Genomic DNA, 19,588 nt, shown 5'->3' on the forward strand with positions numbered 1-19,588 from the left:
GAGCCCCCTTCGTGAACAGGGTGCATCCCGGGGGACACTGACACCCTGCGCCCCGGCCGTTCCTCCAAACACACCCGCAGGGAAAAGCGAAACGCAGCCCCCAAGGGACAGAAGGGATGGGATCGGCTGCCTTCCCTACCCGAAACGAGGGAAAGGGGAAGACCCTGCTCGGGACTCAAAAGGTGCAGCTGAGGGTTTGGGCAGGTGCAAAAGGCAAAGCCTTTCCTGGCAGGGGCCCTGGTCCCCTCTAGCCTTGTCCAACATCAGCAGTATCTGGGCACTGAAGTTGGCTCGCCCTCCTTTAGGGGGATGGCCAGCCCGTGGTGGCAGAGGGGCTGCTCTGGCACAAGCCACGAGAACCCAGAGAACTCCACTCCGTTTCCTGGAGCCTGCGGGGCTGTGGTTCCTTCCCCCGGGCCAGCCTGGGAGCAGAGCAGGACAGGGGAGATCGAACAGAACCTGGCTGGGATACGGCATTCAGGAACAAGGGACACTTGCTGGCAACTCGGCCAGGTCACCTTTCCCTGAGATTGCTGCTTCCACGGGACTAGAGCTGTGCTGCCAGCTCCCCTCTCCATCTGCAGAGAAGGGCTGGCAGGGATCTCTGCTCCCAGCTGCCAAAGCAATCCTAGAAGGCAAAGCCAAATCCTATTCCAAGCCCCAGCACGCCCTTCTCAACCTCCTGCTTCCTCAGCAGACATTTAAATGCATTTAAAAACAAGAAACAGAGCAAGGACAATCAGTGTGAAGTACCAAAAACCTTTATTTTTTTTTTTCCCCCAAAACCATAACAACATTTGACATTATATTGATTTCCTCATATATTTGTTATTTCTCTACGTTAGGAACCAGATACAGAAAATACAAACACGATCTGTTGAATCAAAGACGGCACAGCATTCCGTTAGAAAAAAAGAAACAAAAAAACTAGAGGAACAAGATAAAAATGGTGAAAAATAGTCATTCCCTCCAGCCCAAACTTTCCAAGAATCATCATCAAAATAGAGCAGTGGAAGTAGCTTCTCTTTCTAAACGCACTTCTGCTTTAAGAAAAAAGTTAGATTCATCTTTAGATTTCAAAGTAAAAAAAATGTTAAACTATCTTTTCAAGCAATTTTGGAAGTTTGCATAGACCCATTCCCTTTCCAAAAATATCAGCCATCTCTCTTATAGAATCTGATACAAATTGAGTGCGCGCCTCAGCCGAAGGTCACCGAGCTCAATTCACTTTCAAGAAAATAAAACACCATCTCCCTCTTCTTTTCCCCCCCCCCTCCCCCCACAAAAATATGGGCTCTCTCAAACTCCTTGTGTTTGAGGCAGGTCACGAGGCTCAGCCGCACCTCTCGCTCGGAGCTTCACCCAAATTCCTTTTCATTTCCCAGGTTTCCACGTCCCCCACGGGGTGGGGGCGACTGTGGAGGGCAGTGGGCTCGGATGGCATGGGGTGGGGGGGGCTGATGAACACAGCTCTCAGGAGGGGAGTGGGGGGGAATTCTGCACTCATCAACCCCCCCACACAGCGAGGAAGTGGCTTTTCGAAGGACAAACAGCTGCGACCAGGCAGTGTTTGTAGGATCCTGTCCCTGGGGACTGGCCTTGTCCACAGGGCTCAGTCACCAGAGCAAGAACTCAGCTAGAGACCAGGTGGGGCAGCAGGGATGGGGCAGGAGGGGCAGAGGGGGGTCTGCAGCCCCCAGGTAAGGCAGTGAGGAGGGGAGGGGGCCCCTCTCCAGGAGGGGGTTTATCCGAGGTGCTCTAGCGTACCTGGAGTGAGGTTTTCCCAGAGGATCCCAGCAGCAGTGCAGAGCCCAGCTGCACTGCCACCGGTTTAAAAAGAAAACAGCAACGACAAAATAAATTAAAAAAAAAAAAAAAGTCAACCCCTCCTATTCAGATGAGAATGAAATACCTATTTCTTCAGGTCTCGGCCTGGTTTGGAACCCTCTAAAAACTGAAGCAAACGTTTAAAAGGGCTCGTTAACTTTCTGCAGGGGACGAAGTGATGTGGCAATGAGGGGGGAGGGAGAAATCACACGCCTGCTGCCCATCACTCTGAGGGTCAGGACAGCATGAGGCCCCTGCTTAAGGTGCTGACCATACAGGAGATGATGGAGGAGCAACATCCTTCTCCCCCTTTTTCCAATCACAATTTCCAACTGAAACCCATCTCCTTCACCAAGTCACGGCTAAGCCTATTCTTTTGGACATTCACTCAGTTTTATACCGGTTTTAAAGAAAGAAAAGTTAGTAAAAAAGTTACATTGAATTTCCTAACACTTTGCAACGGGCTTCCACCAGCTAAAGGTCCAGAAACTGGGAGAGCAGAGCCCACACATTTTGCCTGGCCCCCCAGACTGGAGCAGAGAGCCAGCTCTGCCCTCCAGAGCCAGCCAGGCATGAGCAGCCCTGCTCATCAGCATCAGAGACCCAGGGGATGCAGAGTCTTGCCAATAAGGTCCTTTTACTTGTTTAAGCCACCTCTGAATCCCCTGAGAAGGGGAACAATGTGGGGAAGAACACACCCCCCCCCCCAGCCCCCCTGAAATAAAATATCAGTGAAACAATAATGCAGTCAAAAAAACCACCAGCCTGCTGGGTTTATATAAAAAAAAATTCCATAAACTTCACAACAAAAAAAAAAAAAAAAAGAGAAAAACCCAAAGGAAACTAGCCAGCGGTTTGGGTCTGGAAACTGATTCACTTCTTAAATGTTCAAAGTCCAACAAGGAACAGGCGGCACTGATGCCAGAAGGAAAAAAGTGCTCACGAGACGCAGCTTCCCGAGGCAGAGGAGAGTGTGTGGGACCAGTGACCCCATGGCCACCACCACCTTGGATGCCCATGGCCAGCCAGGGACCACCGGGCATTGCTCATGCAGCAGGAGCACTGCGTGGGATCTAGAAATAGGAACAGACTGCTCTTCCTCCCTCGGGGTCTGCTCTGGGTGCTCCAGCCCTCGTCAGGCTGGATGACCAGGACTGCTTTCTCATCCAGAATCAGGGGTAGGAGAGCTAAAAAGCCACATAAAGACCAGGATCTGTGGAGTCAATAATAACACAGAGACAAGGAAGAGATATCCTATGAGACACAGCCATCAAAAATGCAAGCAGTGATGTGCCAAGCCAGGGGAAGAGAAGCCAAAGACGTGCCCCAGGTTGGCCACAGGGATGCGATGGAGCAGGTTATGCCTCTGCCAGCCTGGGGAGATGAGACCAGCTTTCCAAAAAGCTCAACTGCTTCTTCTCTTGCTTTGCTGGGAAGAGATTCCTCCCTCTGCCTCACTGGGGATTTCGTGACATGCCGAGCTGCCAGCGTCTTGGAGCAGCTGATTCTTGCCAGTGGAGGCCAGAAGAATGCCCTGGGATCCCAACTGCTCTGACAGTGACTGCCATTGTTTTTCATGGGAACAGAAGCAAAGCAGCAGAAGTGAGCTGTGTTTTGGCCTCTTTCCTGGCTTATGTTTGCTCCTTTCAAGTCCCAGTTGGATCTGATTTCCCTGAGGGGCTTTGCTGGCCCCTGGGGAGGAGCAGGGGCTCTGTGCTGACCCTCAGCTCTGCACAGCCATCCACAGACAGGGCAGGAACACCCACTGCTGTCTGAGCCTCCTTCTGCCCTCACCCTGACCTGAGCAGAGGGTCAGGCCAGGCCTGGCTTTCTGGCAGAGCCCCAGGGAGAGAGAAAAGCAAGCAGTTCTCTCCTTCCTGCAGACACGCAGCACCCCAGGAACAGGGCAGGATGCTCAGCAGCCTGCTGGCAAGTGCCAAACCTACCCAGGCTGAATGAAGAAGGGCTCACCACTAAAAAACACCAGGAAGTGTGAAAGAGCTTTTGTTCTAAACAGACTCAAGATTCAACACTTCTTCCCCTACATTAAAGCAAACCAAGGTGTTGGCTGTGCCCTCTTCTTACCCTAGTCCAAATTAACTTCCCTTTGAAGGGAAAGGGTGAAAAAGATGCATATCCTATATGTGGTCTGACCAAATACAGAAAGAAACCTCTTAACTTGAAGAGAGAAACTATCAAAACAGACTAAGCAGCTGTATAGCCTTGCCACACTGCTGAGCACCCATGCACTCCCCATGCAGCATCCTTAACTAGAAGGGTGAAAAAAAAAAAAAAAGATAAATCAAGGCCCTTTCATTCCTTGTTTCTCATTCTGCCAAATTCCCTTTTCCAGTAGCTCATCTGCATGCGTTCTGACCACAGAGACCACAATTAATCCTTTTTCGTTTTTTTTTTCTCCTTTAAGAAAAAAAAAAAAAAAAAGGCTTTAAAACAACTAAGAATTTGAACGACAACGTGCTCAGTTACAAGTCTTTCCTTGCTGAGCAGGACGAGTGTGTGTCTGTAGCTGTGCACACACACACACACACGTGTGTGTGTCAGAGGAGGGCACATCCCAAGCCAAGCCCAGGAGCGTGGAATTGCTCCGAGGGCACGGCTGTCGAGTGCTACCACAGTACACTGGCAAAAGAGGAATGGGCACTACACAGAAATAGCTTATCAGCTGAGAGGCTCTGTACAGGAAGGGCTGCAAGCACAGCCTGCTGCCGGCCCACGGCGGAGGCTGCGCGGATCCTCGCCGGCAATTCGGCTGCCAGGAGGATCTCCAAGTGGGAGCTGAAAGGGAGAGACATCTCAGCCACACACTGCAAGGAAAAGAGGCAGCTAAAGTGTTGAACAACTGCAGAAACCAAACCCAAAGAAGAGCAATTGAAAGATCAACCAGAGAACAGTTTGAAGCCTTGTCAGAAGAGTTCACTCGCCACGGAGCAGGTAAGAACAGCTGCTGTGGCTAATGCAGCAGCAAACACCCATTCTACCCTTGAAGGCAGAGACAGTGGCTTCTCCCTAGCCCCAGAAGGAACCAGCTCAGACACAGATCTCTGCTGACAGGGCAAGAAAAGCCAACCAACACCAAACCCCTTACTGGCCCAGACCAAGAGAGGCAATCGACATCACCACCACAACAGAGAGATCACTGCAGTCAACTGCACCCTGCTCTGGCCCAGGGGAGGGCTGTCAGAGAACCATATTCTTTTCACAGTCCAAGAAGGGCAGTTCCCTTCCTGAGCCAAAAAAACAAAAAAAAGAGAGGCTTTGTATTCCAAGCTCCAACAGTACTATTTGCTGAATCAGTCCAGCAAACATGGATTATGCTCCTGGAATAGCGAGTAGAAGCCTCCTCCAGGTAAAATTTGTAATCTCTAAAGTGCTCCTGCTAATGCTAGTTGATGACCACTCCCTTCCATGCCCAGCAGTGGAAGGGCTACTGCAGTCAGTGGTGTGACGAGCACTCGCATTTAACCGTTCACCAACTCCCAGCTGGATTGCGGAATTTTTCTGAAATGCACTTTTGGGAAATATTTCCTATGAGAAAATGATGTTCGGGGATGTGAGGGTAGGAAGGTGAGGTGTACACCACAGCATACCTTGTTCAGTAAAACCATTGCCTTGGGAGGTGATGTTCCCTTGCAGAGTCAATGGAATAAAGCATCCTGCAAGTGGCCATGTCACCGTGCCCCCAACGAGCAGCTCTGGGTTTGGTTAGAATGGCTTCCCCCTCCCCCAGTGGTTTGAAGAGTTCACAGTGGTATAACCCAATGTTTTGGGGAGACAGAAGCTGAGAAGTTCCCTGCTGCAAGTGAATGGGTGGAGTGAGGGATGCACATGAGCAACATCCTCCAGGACTAGCCCAAGGATAAGCCCCACAGACACCTTGCATCTCAGCAGGAACAGGGGGAAGGCAGGCACTGGAAGGACCAGGAAGCAGAGAAGGACAATGCCAATGCAGGGAAAGTGCATGTTCTGGAGTGGTCTTGGAGTAGTTCTGCAGTGCAAATGTATGGGGAGGGGCATGGAGAAATCCCTTCTGGAATGCTGCATGAAGAGAGGTAAAGGTTGGCATCCATGTGGCAGCGGACTGGGTAGGGGGCCTGTGTCCAGCAGCTCTACCCTGTTCTTCACATTTAGTGGGTTTCAATCACCACTGGCTCGTAAACTCCAGACGAGACCCTGGGGAGGCAGAGGGGGAGAAGAGGAGGGAGGCAGGTTATTTTCCACAGTCACTTGGAGCAAGCAAGTTCTGATTCAGAGCTCTCCGCTCACAAACACCGTCCTCTAACCCCACACAAAACACTGCAAATCACGAGTCAGCCTGGCTGGAAGTCAGCCCTCGTAACACCGAGCAGACAGAGACGTGGCAAGCCAAGACTAGAGAGCTGGAGAGAGCTGGGTGTAACACATGAACCCTTCCAAAGGACAGAGGAAAGGGGGGAGTATCCCATCCTGCACAAAGAGCCTGCATTCCTGGCTTTGCTGCGCTCCCAGTTCTGCCACCAACTCGACACATCTTTGTATTAACATTATTGCCTTTTTTTTTTTTGTTCGACTCAAAAGGTGCAATAAAGGCTCAAAGGCAACTGGTCGAGGCATTGTACTAAGAGCTATTGTGGCAAGAAAAAGTTTTATTGCTTCAGGAGTCTTTCATGAGAGGACAAGCCCTCCACGATTATGGAGGAGGCAGGGAAAAGGGACAATAAGAGGCAGGGACAAGGGACAATAAGCCAGGCTGTTGCCGCAGTTTTGCTGCAGGCCAGCAGGAGGCAAAGCTCCCTCCTTCAGGAGCAAACGGGAACCAGCCTCTACCATTTTGTCCTTTCACTCCTTACTTGTGTTCCTGGGTCTAACAATTAGAATGCCATTATCCCTCTGAGCTCCTGCTGAGAACCACATTCATACTCCAGGGCAGCTGTAGCCTGCCTCCAAAGGGATCTCAGGGGTGTTAATGTGGGAATAAAGCCACCATGTAGCACATGATATTTAGAAATCTCTCCTGCAGCAAAAGGTGGAAATTTCCTGGGTACAGAGAGCTCCCCAATCCCCCCGGAGACCCTCTGTCTGCCAGGCTTTTGGGAAGCTTACCTGTTTCCCAGCTGAATTCCACTCAGCGTAGTTGTTCCATCTCTGCTCACAAACAACCTCAGGTTACTGTCTGCAGAGAGAAAAGCAACACAGACATTAAAATCCAGAGCTACCAACCCTGCCAGGTGCTCCCCTCCCAGACACACTGCACAGTGGTCAGCACAGAACAAGTGTGTTTCTGTGGATACACGTGCACACTTTCTGGTGGTGTTCCCACAGCAATGGAACCCCTGGGATCTCCCCTCCTTGCTCTGAAAGGGAACCTCCATAACACGAAGCTTTGGAAGAGTAAAGGCAGAGAAATTAATTCAGTGATACTCCTCCAGCTGCTTCTTTTAAGGCAATTCCATTGATGCAAGTTCTTGGTCAGTTTAAGTACATCTGAACAGATGAGATGTGGGGCTTCATGATGCTTTTGTAGGCTCACTGGAGAAGACACTCAGCCTGTTCTGCTGGCAAGAGGCAGCTGTATTCAGTCTAGTTTTAACTCATGCTGAGTGAGGTGTAAATTCCCACATGATGTTACCATATGCAACGATTTAAGGTAACTAATGGTAAGCTAAAGAAGCACATACAACAAGCTAGGCTCAAGTTTAAAACCTAACAAAAAACCTCAGATAAAAAAAATCAGATGAAAAAGACTGATTTCTATGCTAAACTGAAAAATGAAAACAAATGCAGTTATTTTATTAGTTTTCTCTTAATGGATGCTATGACTATAAAGGATAAAACCCCTTCTTAAGTTCTCAGCCAGACCTGGTCACCAGCACACTATAACCCATAGTTATTCCCATCTTTTGCAGAGATGTGCTGTTTCCCCTCCAGTTGTGCTCTCCTATTTTAATAAATACCCTTGGGCTGACCCTGGACAGAGGCCACTAGAGCAGTGCAGACAGCTGATGTAACTGATTTCCACTGCACTGAGAATCAGTATTTTTCCTCTCTCCCCCTGCATGTTTGAGCTCCTGTTCAACCTCTGCTGTCACGTGTGGAACAGCAGCAAGTGCTATTTGTGAATGGATGTGCAGCTCTCAAACCCACATGGTTTATCTACCACAGAAACACCCAGCAAGCACTGAAAGCAAATAGCTGTCAAAAGGGGAAGGGAGCCCCTGGCAGATCAGAGCTGACTGTAAACCCTTGTCAGCCTTGCTAAAGGAACAGCCCAGACATCCCCTCTGAGATCCCCCTCTCACCTTCAGTATTGCTGACATCTGTGAAGTCCTGACTCTGCATTATTTTCTCCACTATATCATCAGCATCGATCCTGGTGTCATCCACTCGGGTTGGGTGACTCTCCACTGAATCCTTTTTCCTCCTGGGGGAGAGGAAACACATGGCAAACTTACTCAGCTTTTCAAGACACATATTTTCATATGCAGTCCTGCTTCTCTTGGCAATAGTCTCCTCCTCAGTGGCTACAATCCGATCTACCGCTGCACGAAAGTCAAGGAGTAGGTTCTGTCTCTCCTTCCCAGAGAAGGGTCTTTGCTCTGCAGTTACTCACCGGGAGGGTCTGTCCAGCAGAAGGGCCGGTCTGGGGGGGCGAGGTGGCTTCTCTAGTTTGTGGTCCCGCTCTCCCTCAGGACACTCCACGGTCATGCTGAGCCCTCCGGACGCGCTGCTGCTGGTGGACGTGTTCCGGCGGTGGGTCAGGTCGGACATGCTGGAGGAGCGGGAGTGCTCCGTGCTGTAACCTGCAAACACAGCGTGATCACAGTCCACACCTTCCCCCCCTTCCTGGCAGCACAGTTAACAGGCAGGGCAGCTTCACACCAGCGTTTCTACTCCTGCACACAGATGTCTAGACACAAATCCGTGAGCTCGTCTGCAGAGACTAAGCAGGAGACTGGTATTACGGAGCAGGGTGAGAGATGGCTGCAAATCACTCTCACAGGGATTCATCACAGGAAAGAAAACGGATGTGGCCAGTGCTGGCAGAGCTGTGTGAATCAATGCTTACCAGAGATCTTGGACTGCTGGCTGGCGTAGCTCGAGTTCCGCGAGTGCCCCGAGTGGAAAACTTCCTCCGGGCTGGACAGGTTCTGATCCGGTTCTTCTGGGACACCTGCCAAGGAACAACAGGACACTCTGCTTACACCATAACCAAGCCAGAACGCTGTGCCCTGATCAGCTTGGACTGGAACCTGATCTTGGGATGCCAGATCAAGGAAAGGACAGCTCTGCTGGCAGAGCCCTGCTGTCCAGGCTGGCACAGAGCTTAGAAACACCTGGGGAGTAGGGAAGACCACAATGAGCTTCTCTGTCAAGTTTATCACAAATTCTAGTATCCAGCACCTCAACTTACAAACATCTCTGGGGACTTGTAGCCTCTAGAAGGACAGGTAGCATCTGAAGCTATCCCTTGGTAAAAACATTAAGACCAAGAAAGCATCAGATGGCCACTGGCAGTGAAGTGTTACAACCTCTGTTTGGGTGTTTCTGTTACTGCCTTTCCCCCCTCTATTACTTGTGAGAGAGCCTATACCATTTAAATCACCTCTGAATTTGATACAGAAACCTCAGTGTAACTTCTGCCCCTCTGCTATGACCCCTGCTTGTCTCCTGCAGGAAGCTTATCCAGAAGTGCACAAATGTAACACATTAGCCAGCTTTTTAAGAACAGCACTTGCACTCTGTGCTCAGTCACTGAGGTGATGAGACTCAAGTGCTATTTTGGTGCAGTGTATGTGCCTGCACATTTGGAATGTGCTGGGAAGGAAAAAAAAGGCAGTGAAAATGCAGTGTCCTTGAAAACAGGCTCATACAGAAGCCAAAGAACTGCATCAGCAGCTGGAACAAGGCCATTAGACCTCAAACCAACCTCTAAAACCTTCAGAGGAACTTTTCTAGAAGATAAGTCTGAGCAACAGAACAGCTGAGTGGGGAACAATGTTGAGTGTCATTGAACACAGTGGAAAGCAGGGATGAGTGCAATGCATGAATTATTAAATCCCCAGCAGTAACAAATAGTTTTATCTCCTCTAACAGGAATATGCATATGGCAAAGACTCATCCTTTCTCTCCTCACTTACAGTTAGATGGTTTTGTTTTTCTCAATTTTTCTTAATGAGCAATGGGGTTGAGGATGGGAAAACATAAAAAATTAAAGAGTTTCTGTGCTTGCAACTGCTGGGAAAAAACAAAGGAGCGTCCAGACACAGCCAAACGTTGCGTGGCTCCAGGATGGGCATTCATACCCGAGCTGAGAATGGCAGTTCTTGGCTTGGTCTGGCGCAGGGAGCCGATGGTGGAGGAACTGCTGCTGCTTGTGGTTCCCTCTCCCTTGCAGGTCAGCTGCAGGGTAGAGTCCTGTCCTGGTATGGTGATGGATTTGGCGGTGGAAGGAGGCCTGTAATCAGAAGGGAAGGAGGTTACAGAGTGCCAGGCAAGGACTGGGGAATCACCCCCAACTCTATCTATCCCACCCTTCCCGGCAGGGGGAAGCTGGCAGCCCTCTGACCAGCAGCTCAGTGGGGTGTTGGGTTTTGTTTTCCTAGATTCCAGACTCAGGTCTTCCCTACCTTGTACTGCATCTGGATTGCATTAACAAGAAAAAGCAAGTTTCCGAGGTAAATTAAGGCAAAGAGGGACCATTGAATCATTTATGCAGGACAACAGGCTCTGAGCTTGCACTGTGCTCCAGAACACCAACCAGAGCTGCCCTTTCCCCCCCAGCACGTGTCCAGTGGCCAGTTGGCTTCACAAACAGGAACCAGTTTGCTGTTGTATCACTGTCAATTCCAGCTCCCTTTCTGTTACACCTTTCTCACTCAATGGCCAAAACGAAACCTTTTATCCCAGCAACCCCATCCCCCTATGAGAGCACTTTTACAACAATCAAATAACCTTTCCCTTCTTTAACTGATGATTAAACTACTTTTCAGTGAGACTAAAGTGTTTTTCCAGCTGTCAAAATTATTTTTCTGGTTATTCTGTGTGCTCCCAACATCCCTTTGTAAATGCTGGCTGCAGGGCAGAGCTATGAGTGCCTGGAGCCCCCTCCCTTCCTCCAGAAGTGTTTTTGGGTGGAAGCCACAGCATGTGCAGCGTGGCAAAGTGAATTTTCCTGTTGGAGCCCTAACCTCCCTGTAGCCTGAAGTCTGAACTGTAACTAATGGATCATATTATGGTTTTTAAGTGAGGAGTGAGAAATAAAAACTTTTATTTGTCTCACTTGAAGCTCTGAAGAAAGACGCTACATGAGAGGACCTTTGCAGTGTTTTGGGAGAGAGAATAAAGCACTGAGAATATTTTATGTGGGCAGCCAAATGGCTGTGAGGGTTCCAGGAAACCCACGTGCCTTCATCAGGAAAAAACCTCCCTAATCACGTTATCAGTGATTTACATGCACACAGGTGCTTTGGAGACTTTGCTTCACAGGTTTGTGAGCCTTTTACAGCCTTATGTAAGCAAAGTGTTCCTGCTCAGCCTGTTCTGCCCCCCTCGGTGACCCCCCCAGAAGGAGAAGGTTCATCCACCCCTGCAGAAAGTCAGTGCTTGGAAATGATTTCCCAGCACAGTTTTAATTCCTTCCTATCCCCCTAATGAGTGCCATTTACCAGAAGCTCTACTGATCAAGGACTATTCCACATGCAAAGCTTCCATTTTTAGACATTTGCACATCATCAACATATAAGGAGAAAGTGGCAGTGACTGCAAAAATCCTTTAAGAAAATTAGGAGGTTTGACTTTCAGACAACCTACTTACATTAAATGGATATTTATATCCAATTCTGTATAATTTTCAGGCACTCTAACAGTAGGACTTGCTTCCATAGCAAAGGAACAACAGGTATTTTTGTCAGACATATTATTTCCAGACATCCTAGTACCCGAGATTTAAAACATCTGTTACTGCTATAAAATTATGGTTTAAGATATCAAAAACTTCTTTGTTACGCTTCCTTCTGAAGCAGAAATTCTTCAGAATCAGATGACATTGATTTGGGGCTTGAAGGTCTCAGGAAACGCTGCAGCACCACGAAAAGCCATTCACAAAACAAACCTACCAAAAATTATGCAGCATTTTATAACACAAATGCAAGCTAATTTATAAACACTTCAAGCTAGCTCCTAAAATTAGACTTTTTAGCCCAGGAGACCACTGCTGCAAGTGATGGCCTCCAGGTAAAGCTTTCTTCTCTTGTACTGCTGGGAGTCAAACCCAAATATTTCCGTGGGCACGTGGCAGCCCTGCTGTGTGCAGTCACACACCTTCCAGCACACCACAGCAGGGCTTGGACTGCAGAGCCCTGTGACACCACACTGCAGTGTAAGAGGAGATTCTGCCAGGATATTTGTTAGTTGATTCACCAACAATTCTTTAAGCAGCAAAACCGCTTCACATCTTAACTGTATTTATTCTTTCCTAGCACAAAAAGCCCCACAGGACTGCAATTTCTCTGCTAATACAAACTGCGAACCCTTTAGAAAAAACAAAACAAAACAAAAAAAAAATTAAAATGTTTCAGCCTTGCAGTATTTTTGTTGCTGTTTCAATCTGAGATCTTTATCCCGCATGATATGTGCTGAAGCATGTCCATTTCCAAGGCTGTTTTCTTCAGTGACCTTTGTCCTCTTGGAGGTCAGTGAAACCAACCCCAGAGCCATGAGAAATTCTACCCTTCAGCAAAACATGAAGTTTGTCATCAGCATCTACTGGTTTCCACAACCTAAACTCACGCTAGCAGGGAAAACACTGTGCACAGCAATAATCAAACTGGGAAAGCCAGAGCAGAGAACAAAACCAATCGACAGCACAGGCTGGATAACGCTTTTCTGGCTGATTCAAACGCTTTTAAGCTTTTCCCTGTTCTTCCCAATATCAAGGGCATTAGTTTTCCTCCTCTACATCAGTTTTAGTCTCCAGCAGAGAACTGCAAAAGGAACGGGTGCCCTGGTCTGCCCAGAGACTCACGTTTTGAAGCAGGGATCCCCCGAGAGCAGCGACATTCCGATGGTGACCTGGAGAGGGGACACAAGGAACATCGTTAGCAGTGTTCCTCACTTCACAACAGCCACGGGGTCAAGGGCTGGGTGTAAAGATTAGCAAGATCTAGCTCCTTTCCAAAGGAAATCAGCTTCAGGGATTTGGCAAGGTATTTCCCTTCCTGCCCGAAATCCCTGGCATCAGTAACTTCCAAGTGGCTCAGCAGGACACCAGCCTGGCCACCCTGACAATGCACTCAGAATCTCCTCCCTCCCTCCCGTTCCTGGTTTCTTTGATGACAGAGAACGTTGTTAAGGGTCATCGCTTGGCCAAATCGATGCCAAATTATCAAAGGGCAACTCTGATAATGGGAAGCTTCCCAAATCAGTCTAGCAGCATAAAAGCAAAATCCTGTCTCTGCACACTAACAGGACCTTCTCTGAGGTCTGGCACTGCACTCTGGTTGTGATCTTCCCCGAATTCAGTCATAGCATTTCAGCTGTGGCAGTAGCAGCTGCTGTACCTTTAGGATGGAGTTGTCCTGTCGGGTGTTCTTAGTATCATATCCTTCCAGCAAGCAGCAACGGACAGTGGATCCAGAGCCTGCAAATTCTGCCAGGTTTAGATCAGCAAAGCCCAGCTGCAGCCAAGAAAACAATGGAGGGGAACCGGAGAGAACAAAGGTTACTCAATAAAGGGATACATGGTGTCACACAGACCAAAAAAAGAGAGAGCATCTGTGAGCAAGGGCAGAAACAGGAGTGGTGGCTGTGAAGATCCCCTGTTCTTGAGGATGGGCAGGGTCACATTCCTAATCCCAAGTCAGACAGACACTGGGAGGCCTTCAGGAAGCCAAACCTCTGTGGAGGAAGGGCAGACAGTGGTGGTGCTGGCCAGGACAGTGTTAACCAGCCTGCAGCCATTGCATAACCAAGGACATGGAAGGCACTAGGTCAATGATGTGGAAAAAACAGAATCACACATACACAAACATAATAAGGCACTCTTTGTATTGGGCCATCCCAGAATGCAGTGGAGCATGTGAACCAGGAGATGAAAGGATATTGTTACAGAGGAAAGTGACACCATCCTGAAAAAAACAACTGAGATTTCGGCACAGGGAGCTGGAAGCCCGCAGCCATGGAGCAGTGCATGTGCCTCACCCCTCAGAGGCAGCTGCTGGGCTGGAGCAAAGTTTCCTCAATGCTGCTAAGGCTTAACCAGCAAGGGGGATGTTTGACAGGCAGAAGGGAAGAAAAATATTTGGAGAGATTTACTTGTGAGCTCTCTAAACCTCCTCTAACAATGGGGAAGCAAACAGGGAAGGTGACAGAAGGTTGAAGACTGCAGGTAAATTCAAAGAGGGCACTGACACCTCCAGAGTAAACACAAACACAATGAAGAGCACCTTTGTTTTCCTGCCCTAATTCCTGGTGTAGTAACAGAGTGTTTCAAAAAAAAAAAAAAGTTACAGCTTCTTTTATGCAGAGCTTTAGGAATACAAGTCAGTTGTGTCTCATCTAATCTGACCAGGAAGAGATGCTGTACTCCATGTTTGGACAAACGATCCAAGCACGGAGAGTTTGCGTCACTTCAGCATCCAGATCAGCTCCCAGGAGAACACAGAGCACAGGTGGAGCAGTAGCAGGTCATTCCAAGCACTGCAGAACATTCCTCCTGCCCCAGTGTTGACAGCTGGATGACACAACCGAACGGGGAGCCCCAACAGTAGCACCATCCTATGGAAATGTGGTGCTCTGTCAACTGTGGAAGCTGATAGGGAGTCAGCACAAACCACAGCCACTGCCACAGGAACCCTGGCTCCCACGGCTCCAAATCAAAAGTCTAAACCACAGTCTGCTCAAGATATATGATTCAGGGGGAAACAGCACCAACATTAGCATAGCTGCTTCCTCCACCCCATTCGCAAAAGGGAACTCCTGATGGCAAACGAAAAAAAGATGTGGGATAGAGAGGGGACCTTTCATCAGCAAAAAAAGGAAGGAAAAATATATCCTTTGCTCCCTCTCTTCTCCCTTCTTAACAATTCCCTTAATGCAGGTGTTTCTCCAGCCCTTGCCCTAGAAATTCCTCTGTCTCTTCTAGCCAAGGGCTATGCTGCTTTCTAATTATTCACCGATAAGGGAAAAAACAGCAAATTTTTATCTCTTGGAGATAAACAGGACAGGAGAAAGCAACAGAAGGAGCTGCAATCCATCACTGTGACAAAGACACAGAACAACCACACTAGGAGAACAACAGGAGTGGCCCAAACCCAGTTCCTTTTTCTGCCACCACAGCACTAACTTCTTGAAGAAGATCGACGTCAGAGTGTGGGAGAACCCTCCAGCGACCCACACGGTGTGCTGAGGTCAGAAGCTTTTTCAGGAAGCAGACTCCCAGTATATAGAGGAAAGATCCCTTAACAAAAGGATGTTTTCAGATATAACCTTTCAGAATAGTTTCCTCAGTTTTCCAGCCAGCTGATAGTGTTTCTTCCAGCTCAGAGGAAAGAGTTTCCGCTTTATCAGTCCTTCCTGTTGTCTTCCGCTCCATAACCCCTGACACCGAGGTGACATTCACGTCAAACCCAAAGGTGTGCAAGTCAGTGGAAACTCTGCCTGGAGCACAAACAGCTCCATCACTCTCAGCCCCTACAGAGGGCATTCACAAGTTGCATTATCCTCTACATCCGCTGCCACGATTCGAGGAGTTTTCAGCTGAATTAAGATGGTTCGAAAAGGTGTGGACTTATTTTGGTTTAAAAAGTAGTTGCGTGGACATACACCACAGACTTCTGCTAGAAACACTGGGAAGCCCAGATCAGTCAGTCCTGTCATGAGGGTTTGTCTGGAATAAGCCTGGTCCATAGGGCATGACTGCAATCACCCTGTTTGGTGTGACATCCCTTGTGCCTAAGCTGCTGAAATGCTTGGATCATCTTTTAGGAGAAGATTTTCTTCACAGAAGACCAAGCAAGACACCAGCACAAGAGATGAAAAGCACATGAGATTTGGTCTCCAATTCTGGGCTGGAGCAAGGAGGTCTCTTTTAAATGCCACTAAACACAACTGAGTAAAAAGGAAGTAGGTTAGAACATGGCCTGAATAAGAGTCCAGGTTAATTCCACCATGGAAACATGCCTTCAGGCTTCCTTTAATTCTGCATTTCCAAACAGTGTGGAAAGCTTGAGGATGGACGCTGCGGGAGGCACAGACTGATGGATTTACTGTGTCTCAGAGGCATGTCTCTTCCTCCAGCTCTGCTGCTCTCCCTGGACAGGCAGCCCTGCAGAATTAATAACCTCCCCACAGCGTGAATTCAGTGAAAGAGAAACTGATGGCCCTAGAGACCATGTCCTAATTAGCAATGAAAAAGGAACGGTGTGGGCAGCCACACTGCCCTGTCTCACACAGCACAGCAGTTCACAGGAGTGGAGTGCACCCTTCACAACCAGTTGCCTCCATGGTCTCAGAAAGGATATTGATGAGAAGAAATTCTTAAAGGGCTGTGCGTGACCTGAGCATCTGTTTATTAGAAACCAGCAGCAGTGACTCATTTTCAAACAAACATGATTTCGGGCACTGTGTGAGCTCAGCTTCTAAGCCAACATTGTCTCTTGATCCAGCATAAGGCGGAGAAGGGGGTGGCCCATTGTCTGTTCCATAGCAGAAGCAAGAAAATGAGGAGGAAACAAACCAAAACTAAGATCCCTGCTCATCCGTTTGGTTTTTGCCTCAGCATCTCCTGTGCTTTGGAAGGCAGTGATTCCTGCTGTAGGTTTCTGCCTGCACTCACAAGGCAGTGAGGTGCCTGCCCCAGCCCCAGCTGGCTGCTGTGTTCTGGAGAACAGAACTGGAGTCTGTGTTTCTTTATTAGGGAGACGCTGCCAGAAGCCAGAGAGTTCACATCTGACTCAGAACTTCCCCAAAGTCTGAGGACATGCAGATCATCTTCCCAACCCCCCAAATCCACATCCAGTGCAATCTGGATCCTGTCCTAGAAGGGATTTTTTTGGGAACTCTCTCTTAACTCAGGCTTAAACTCAGAACTAATGAACATCTCTCCAGATTGCTTCACTCAGCAGCCACTGGTTTCTAATGGGTGTCAAGGACTAACAGGAGACAAGGCCATCATCACTCTGCCACATTTGCCCTTTCTGTGCTCTTACCTTTGAGTAGGTTTTTCCGCCCTTCAGTTCCTATAATGGGAGACAAAACAAACAGGAAAAGCTGCTATTATATGTGCTGGGGAAACAGGGGGAAAGACATAACTCAATCCTGGAATCTGCTCTCAGGATTCACAAATCTCTGTCTCTCAAGAGCTACCACGACCCCGGTTGCTCCCGCCCTCCATCAAGTACCCTTGCTGGACAGAGAGGCTCCATTCCAGCACATCCTGGCCCAAACAATCCTTCCTTCCCACCACAGTCCATGCAATTTTTCTTGCTGACAGAAAGCACCCAGTAACCAACACCAGTGCACTGGTGGTACTACCTGCCAGGAGCAGAAGCTGGATGCTCACCTTACGGACAGATACTCGGCAGATGCAGGGGTCCAGGAGCCCTGTGGCGGGGTTGGCACTCATTTTACACACAAAGGTGAATTTCTTTTTCCAGCGGACACAGTTTTCCTGAACTTCCTCTCTGTGAGAATGAAAAAAAAAAACCCAAAAACAAACAAATAACAAAAACATTCTTCAAATAAAAGTACAAAGCCAAATCAGTCTTGACTATTAAGTACCTTTTTTAATGGCTGGCATCCTGGCCTGTAAAGATCCTGTGCGACACAGCTTGGTCCACACCACCCGAAACGGCGCCAGACAAGGGTGTTACGTTACCATTAAGCTTTTCACTAGTCAATAAAGGTAAAATCCACCTAGGTTACAGGCAGACTAATCATCTCATCAGCAGAATTTGCCTTTAAAACTCTCACGAGCTCTCTGACATTTCCTGCTTAGCCGGTTTAGCTCATTCACCGTCCAGAGTGGATGGAGCCAATCTCTGTAACCCAACTGGGCTGAAGGTTCACAAGCTTATCTTCCTCCAGCATGTCTGTTTGTACAGCCTCTGCACAGTGAACGTGCTGTGTGTCCTGGATGGTTTGTCCTTCCCTGCTTCTCATGCTGGGAGGAAGCCAGTGAGGACAGCCAGCTCGAAGGAGGACAAAAACACATGTGCAAATGCTCCTGGGTTCAGGCAGACAGGGCCATGCCAAGCGAACACTGCACTTCAAATCATGTGGGGGGTTCAGATGTAAAGCAGTTTCTGCCAGGGAGGAGGTGGTTTTGCTTGCACAGCTTCTGATCAGCCTATCCTAATCTCCAGGGCGAGTGGAGAAGCACATGGCTCCTGCCTGAGCCTGCAGGAGGAAGAGAAGATGCCTTTCTGAGCACAGGAATTGCTTCAGGTACAGCTCTGGCTGCTGCAGAGCCCTCAGGGGAAGCTGGATTTCACCTTTCAAAAGGAGCCCAGAAACAAGGCGTGTGGGTCCTTCCACAGAGCTCTGGTTTGCCCACTGAGCCTCTGCAGGACCTGATCCATTTATGGTTCGGAGCTTGGCCCTCAGCCAGGTCAGTTCTCAGGGTAATGAGGCCGGGGGAGGAAGGGAAGGCACTGCTGACGGCTGTGAGCAAGCAAGTTTGCATCTCGCTCTTATCTCTCCTCCTAGCACAGGACTAAGGGGCAAGGGCACCTGATAAACTGTTTGCTTTCGCAGGGAAAGGGAGGCTTCCCAGCATCTGACCCGGGCACGGTGCAGGCCAAAGGGATTGGTGGCAAAGGGGAGAACGATCAGCCTTGGTAGTGCCTCAACTCTCCTCCTGGGAGGGAAGGGGCAGAAGCTGTAGCCCAAGCAGCCCTTCTGCAGCCTCGAGCTGAGCCCAACAGGACAAATCCAGGGACTGGATCCCAAGCCAGAAGGTCCCTGCTGGTCCTCTGAGACATTGTGGGACTGAATCTGCTGGCCAAGACACAGAGAACAGAAAAGGAATTGCTGACAAATAACTGAAACCTGTAATCCTCTGTAATGCAGATAAAGGCTGATCATCCCTGTTTAAAACAAGAGAAAACAGAAGGCAGCAATTCTTTCAAGGCAGAGAACTTAAACCCCTTCCAGACAGAACTCAGGCTTGCTATTGAAGTCAGTGAAAAGCGAGACATCTAAGTGCCAAAAATACCTTTGAATCTGGGATTAATTCAAGATGAGATCTGGTTCTCATTGCTCCACTCAACTCAGTCCAGCTCTTTCAGACAGGAGAATAAACACTTCCGGAGGGAATAAAAAGGTTTTGCCTATAATAAAATATTCACCGAGCCAGCCAAATTAGGCAAGTTACATTTCAGATGTGGGTGCCTTAAACCTGACTCAGTAGCAGGTATCTTGAATGACCTAAAGGAAGGAAAACTCAGCCACAGATGAAAAAGAGGAATTCAACAGAATGGAAAAACACTTGAGGACACGTGTGCTTCAGTGATGCAAGGCAGGTACAGGGGGATGCAGAAATCACTGAATGTTTTAGCTGCATTAGGTGTCTTTAGAAAGGAATTGCTGTTTTCTAGAGAGCAAGGCTTCATGCTGAATGCTGGAAGGCAGCTACAAGTGAATGATGTTCAATCAGACGGGTAGAACAGCACACTGTTCACAGTTCACACACCTTGTTCTCAGCCCTGCTCAGAGCTCTAACTCCTGCAAAAGTGAGTATTTACGGGACTAAGCTCCAGCTCCCAGA

General features: G+C 48.6%; 1 protein-coding gene across 1 annotated transcript in view; it reads right to left on the minus strand.

Annotated features, from left to right (window-relative positions):
* Positions 1–745: 745 nt before the first annotated feature.
* Positions 746–19,588, minus strand: part of FAM102A (family with sequence similarity 102 member A) — a 37,896-nt gene continuing 19,053 nt past the window's right edge. Inside the window, exons 3-12 of the mRNA XM_032708428.1 lie at positions 17,384–17,504; positions 17,031–17,060; positions 13,383–13,499; positions 12,848–12,894; positions 10,128–10,279; positions 8,891–8,995; positions 8,435–8,624; positions 8,124–8,245; positions 6,928–6,997; positions 746–6,018 (exon numbers count right to left, since the gene is read on the minus strand). Of these exons, the coding sequence (XP_032564319.1) occupies positions 5,973–6,018; positions 6,928–6,997; positions 8,124–8,245; positions 8,435–8,624; positions 8,891–8,995; positions 10,128–10,279; positions 12,848–12,894; positions 13,383–13,499; positions 17,031–17,060; positions 17,384–17,504 (1,000 nt within the window). The 3' untranslated portion in view covers positions 746–5,972. The remainder of the gene's footprint in view (positions 6,019–6,927; positions 6,998–8,123; positions 8,246–8,434; positions 8,625–8,890; positions 8,996–10,127; positions 10,280–12,847; positions 12,895–13,382; positions 13,500–17,030; positions 17,061–17,383; positions 17,505–19,588) is intronic.

Source organism: Chiroxiphia lanceolata, chromosome 21, assembly GCF_009829145.1.
Source record: "Chiroxiphia lanceolata isolate bChiLan1 chromosome 21, bChiLan1.pri, whole genome shotgun sequence".
Taxonomy (NCBI): Eukaryota; Metazoa; Chordata; class Aves; order Passeriformes; family Pipridae; genus Chiroxiphia; species Chiroxiphia lanceolata.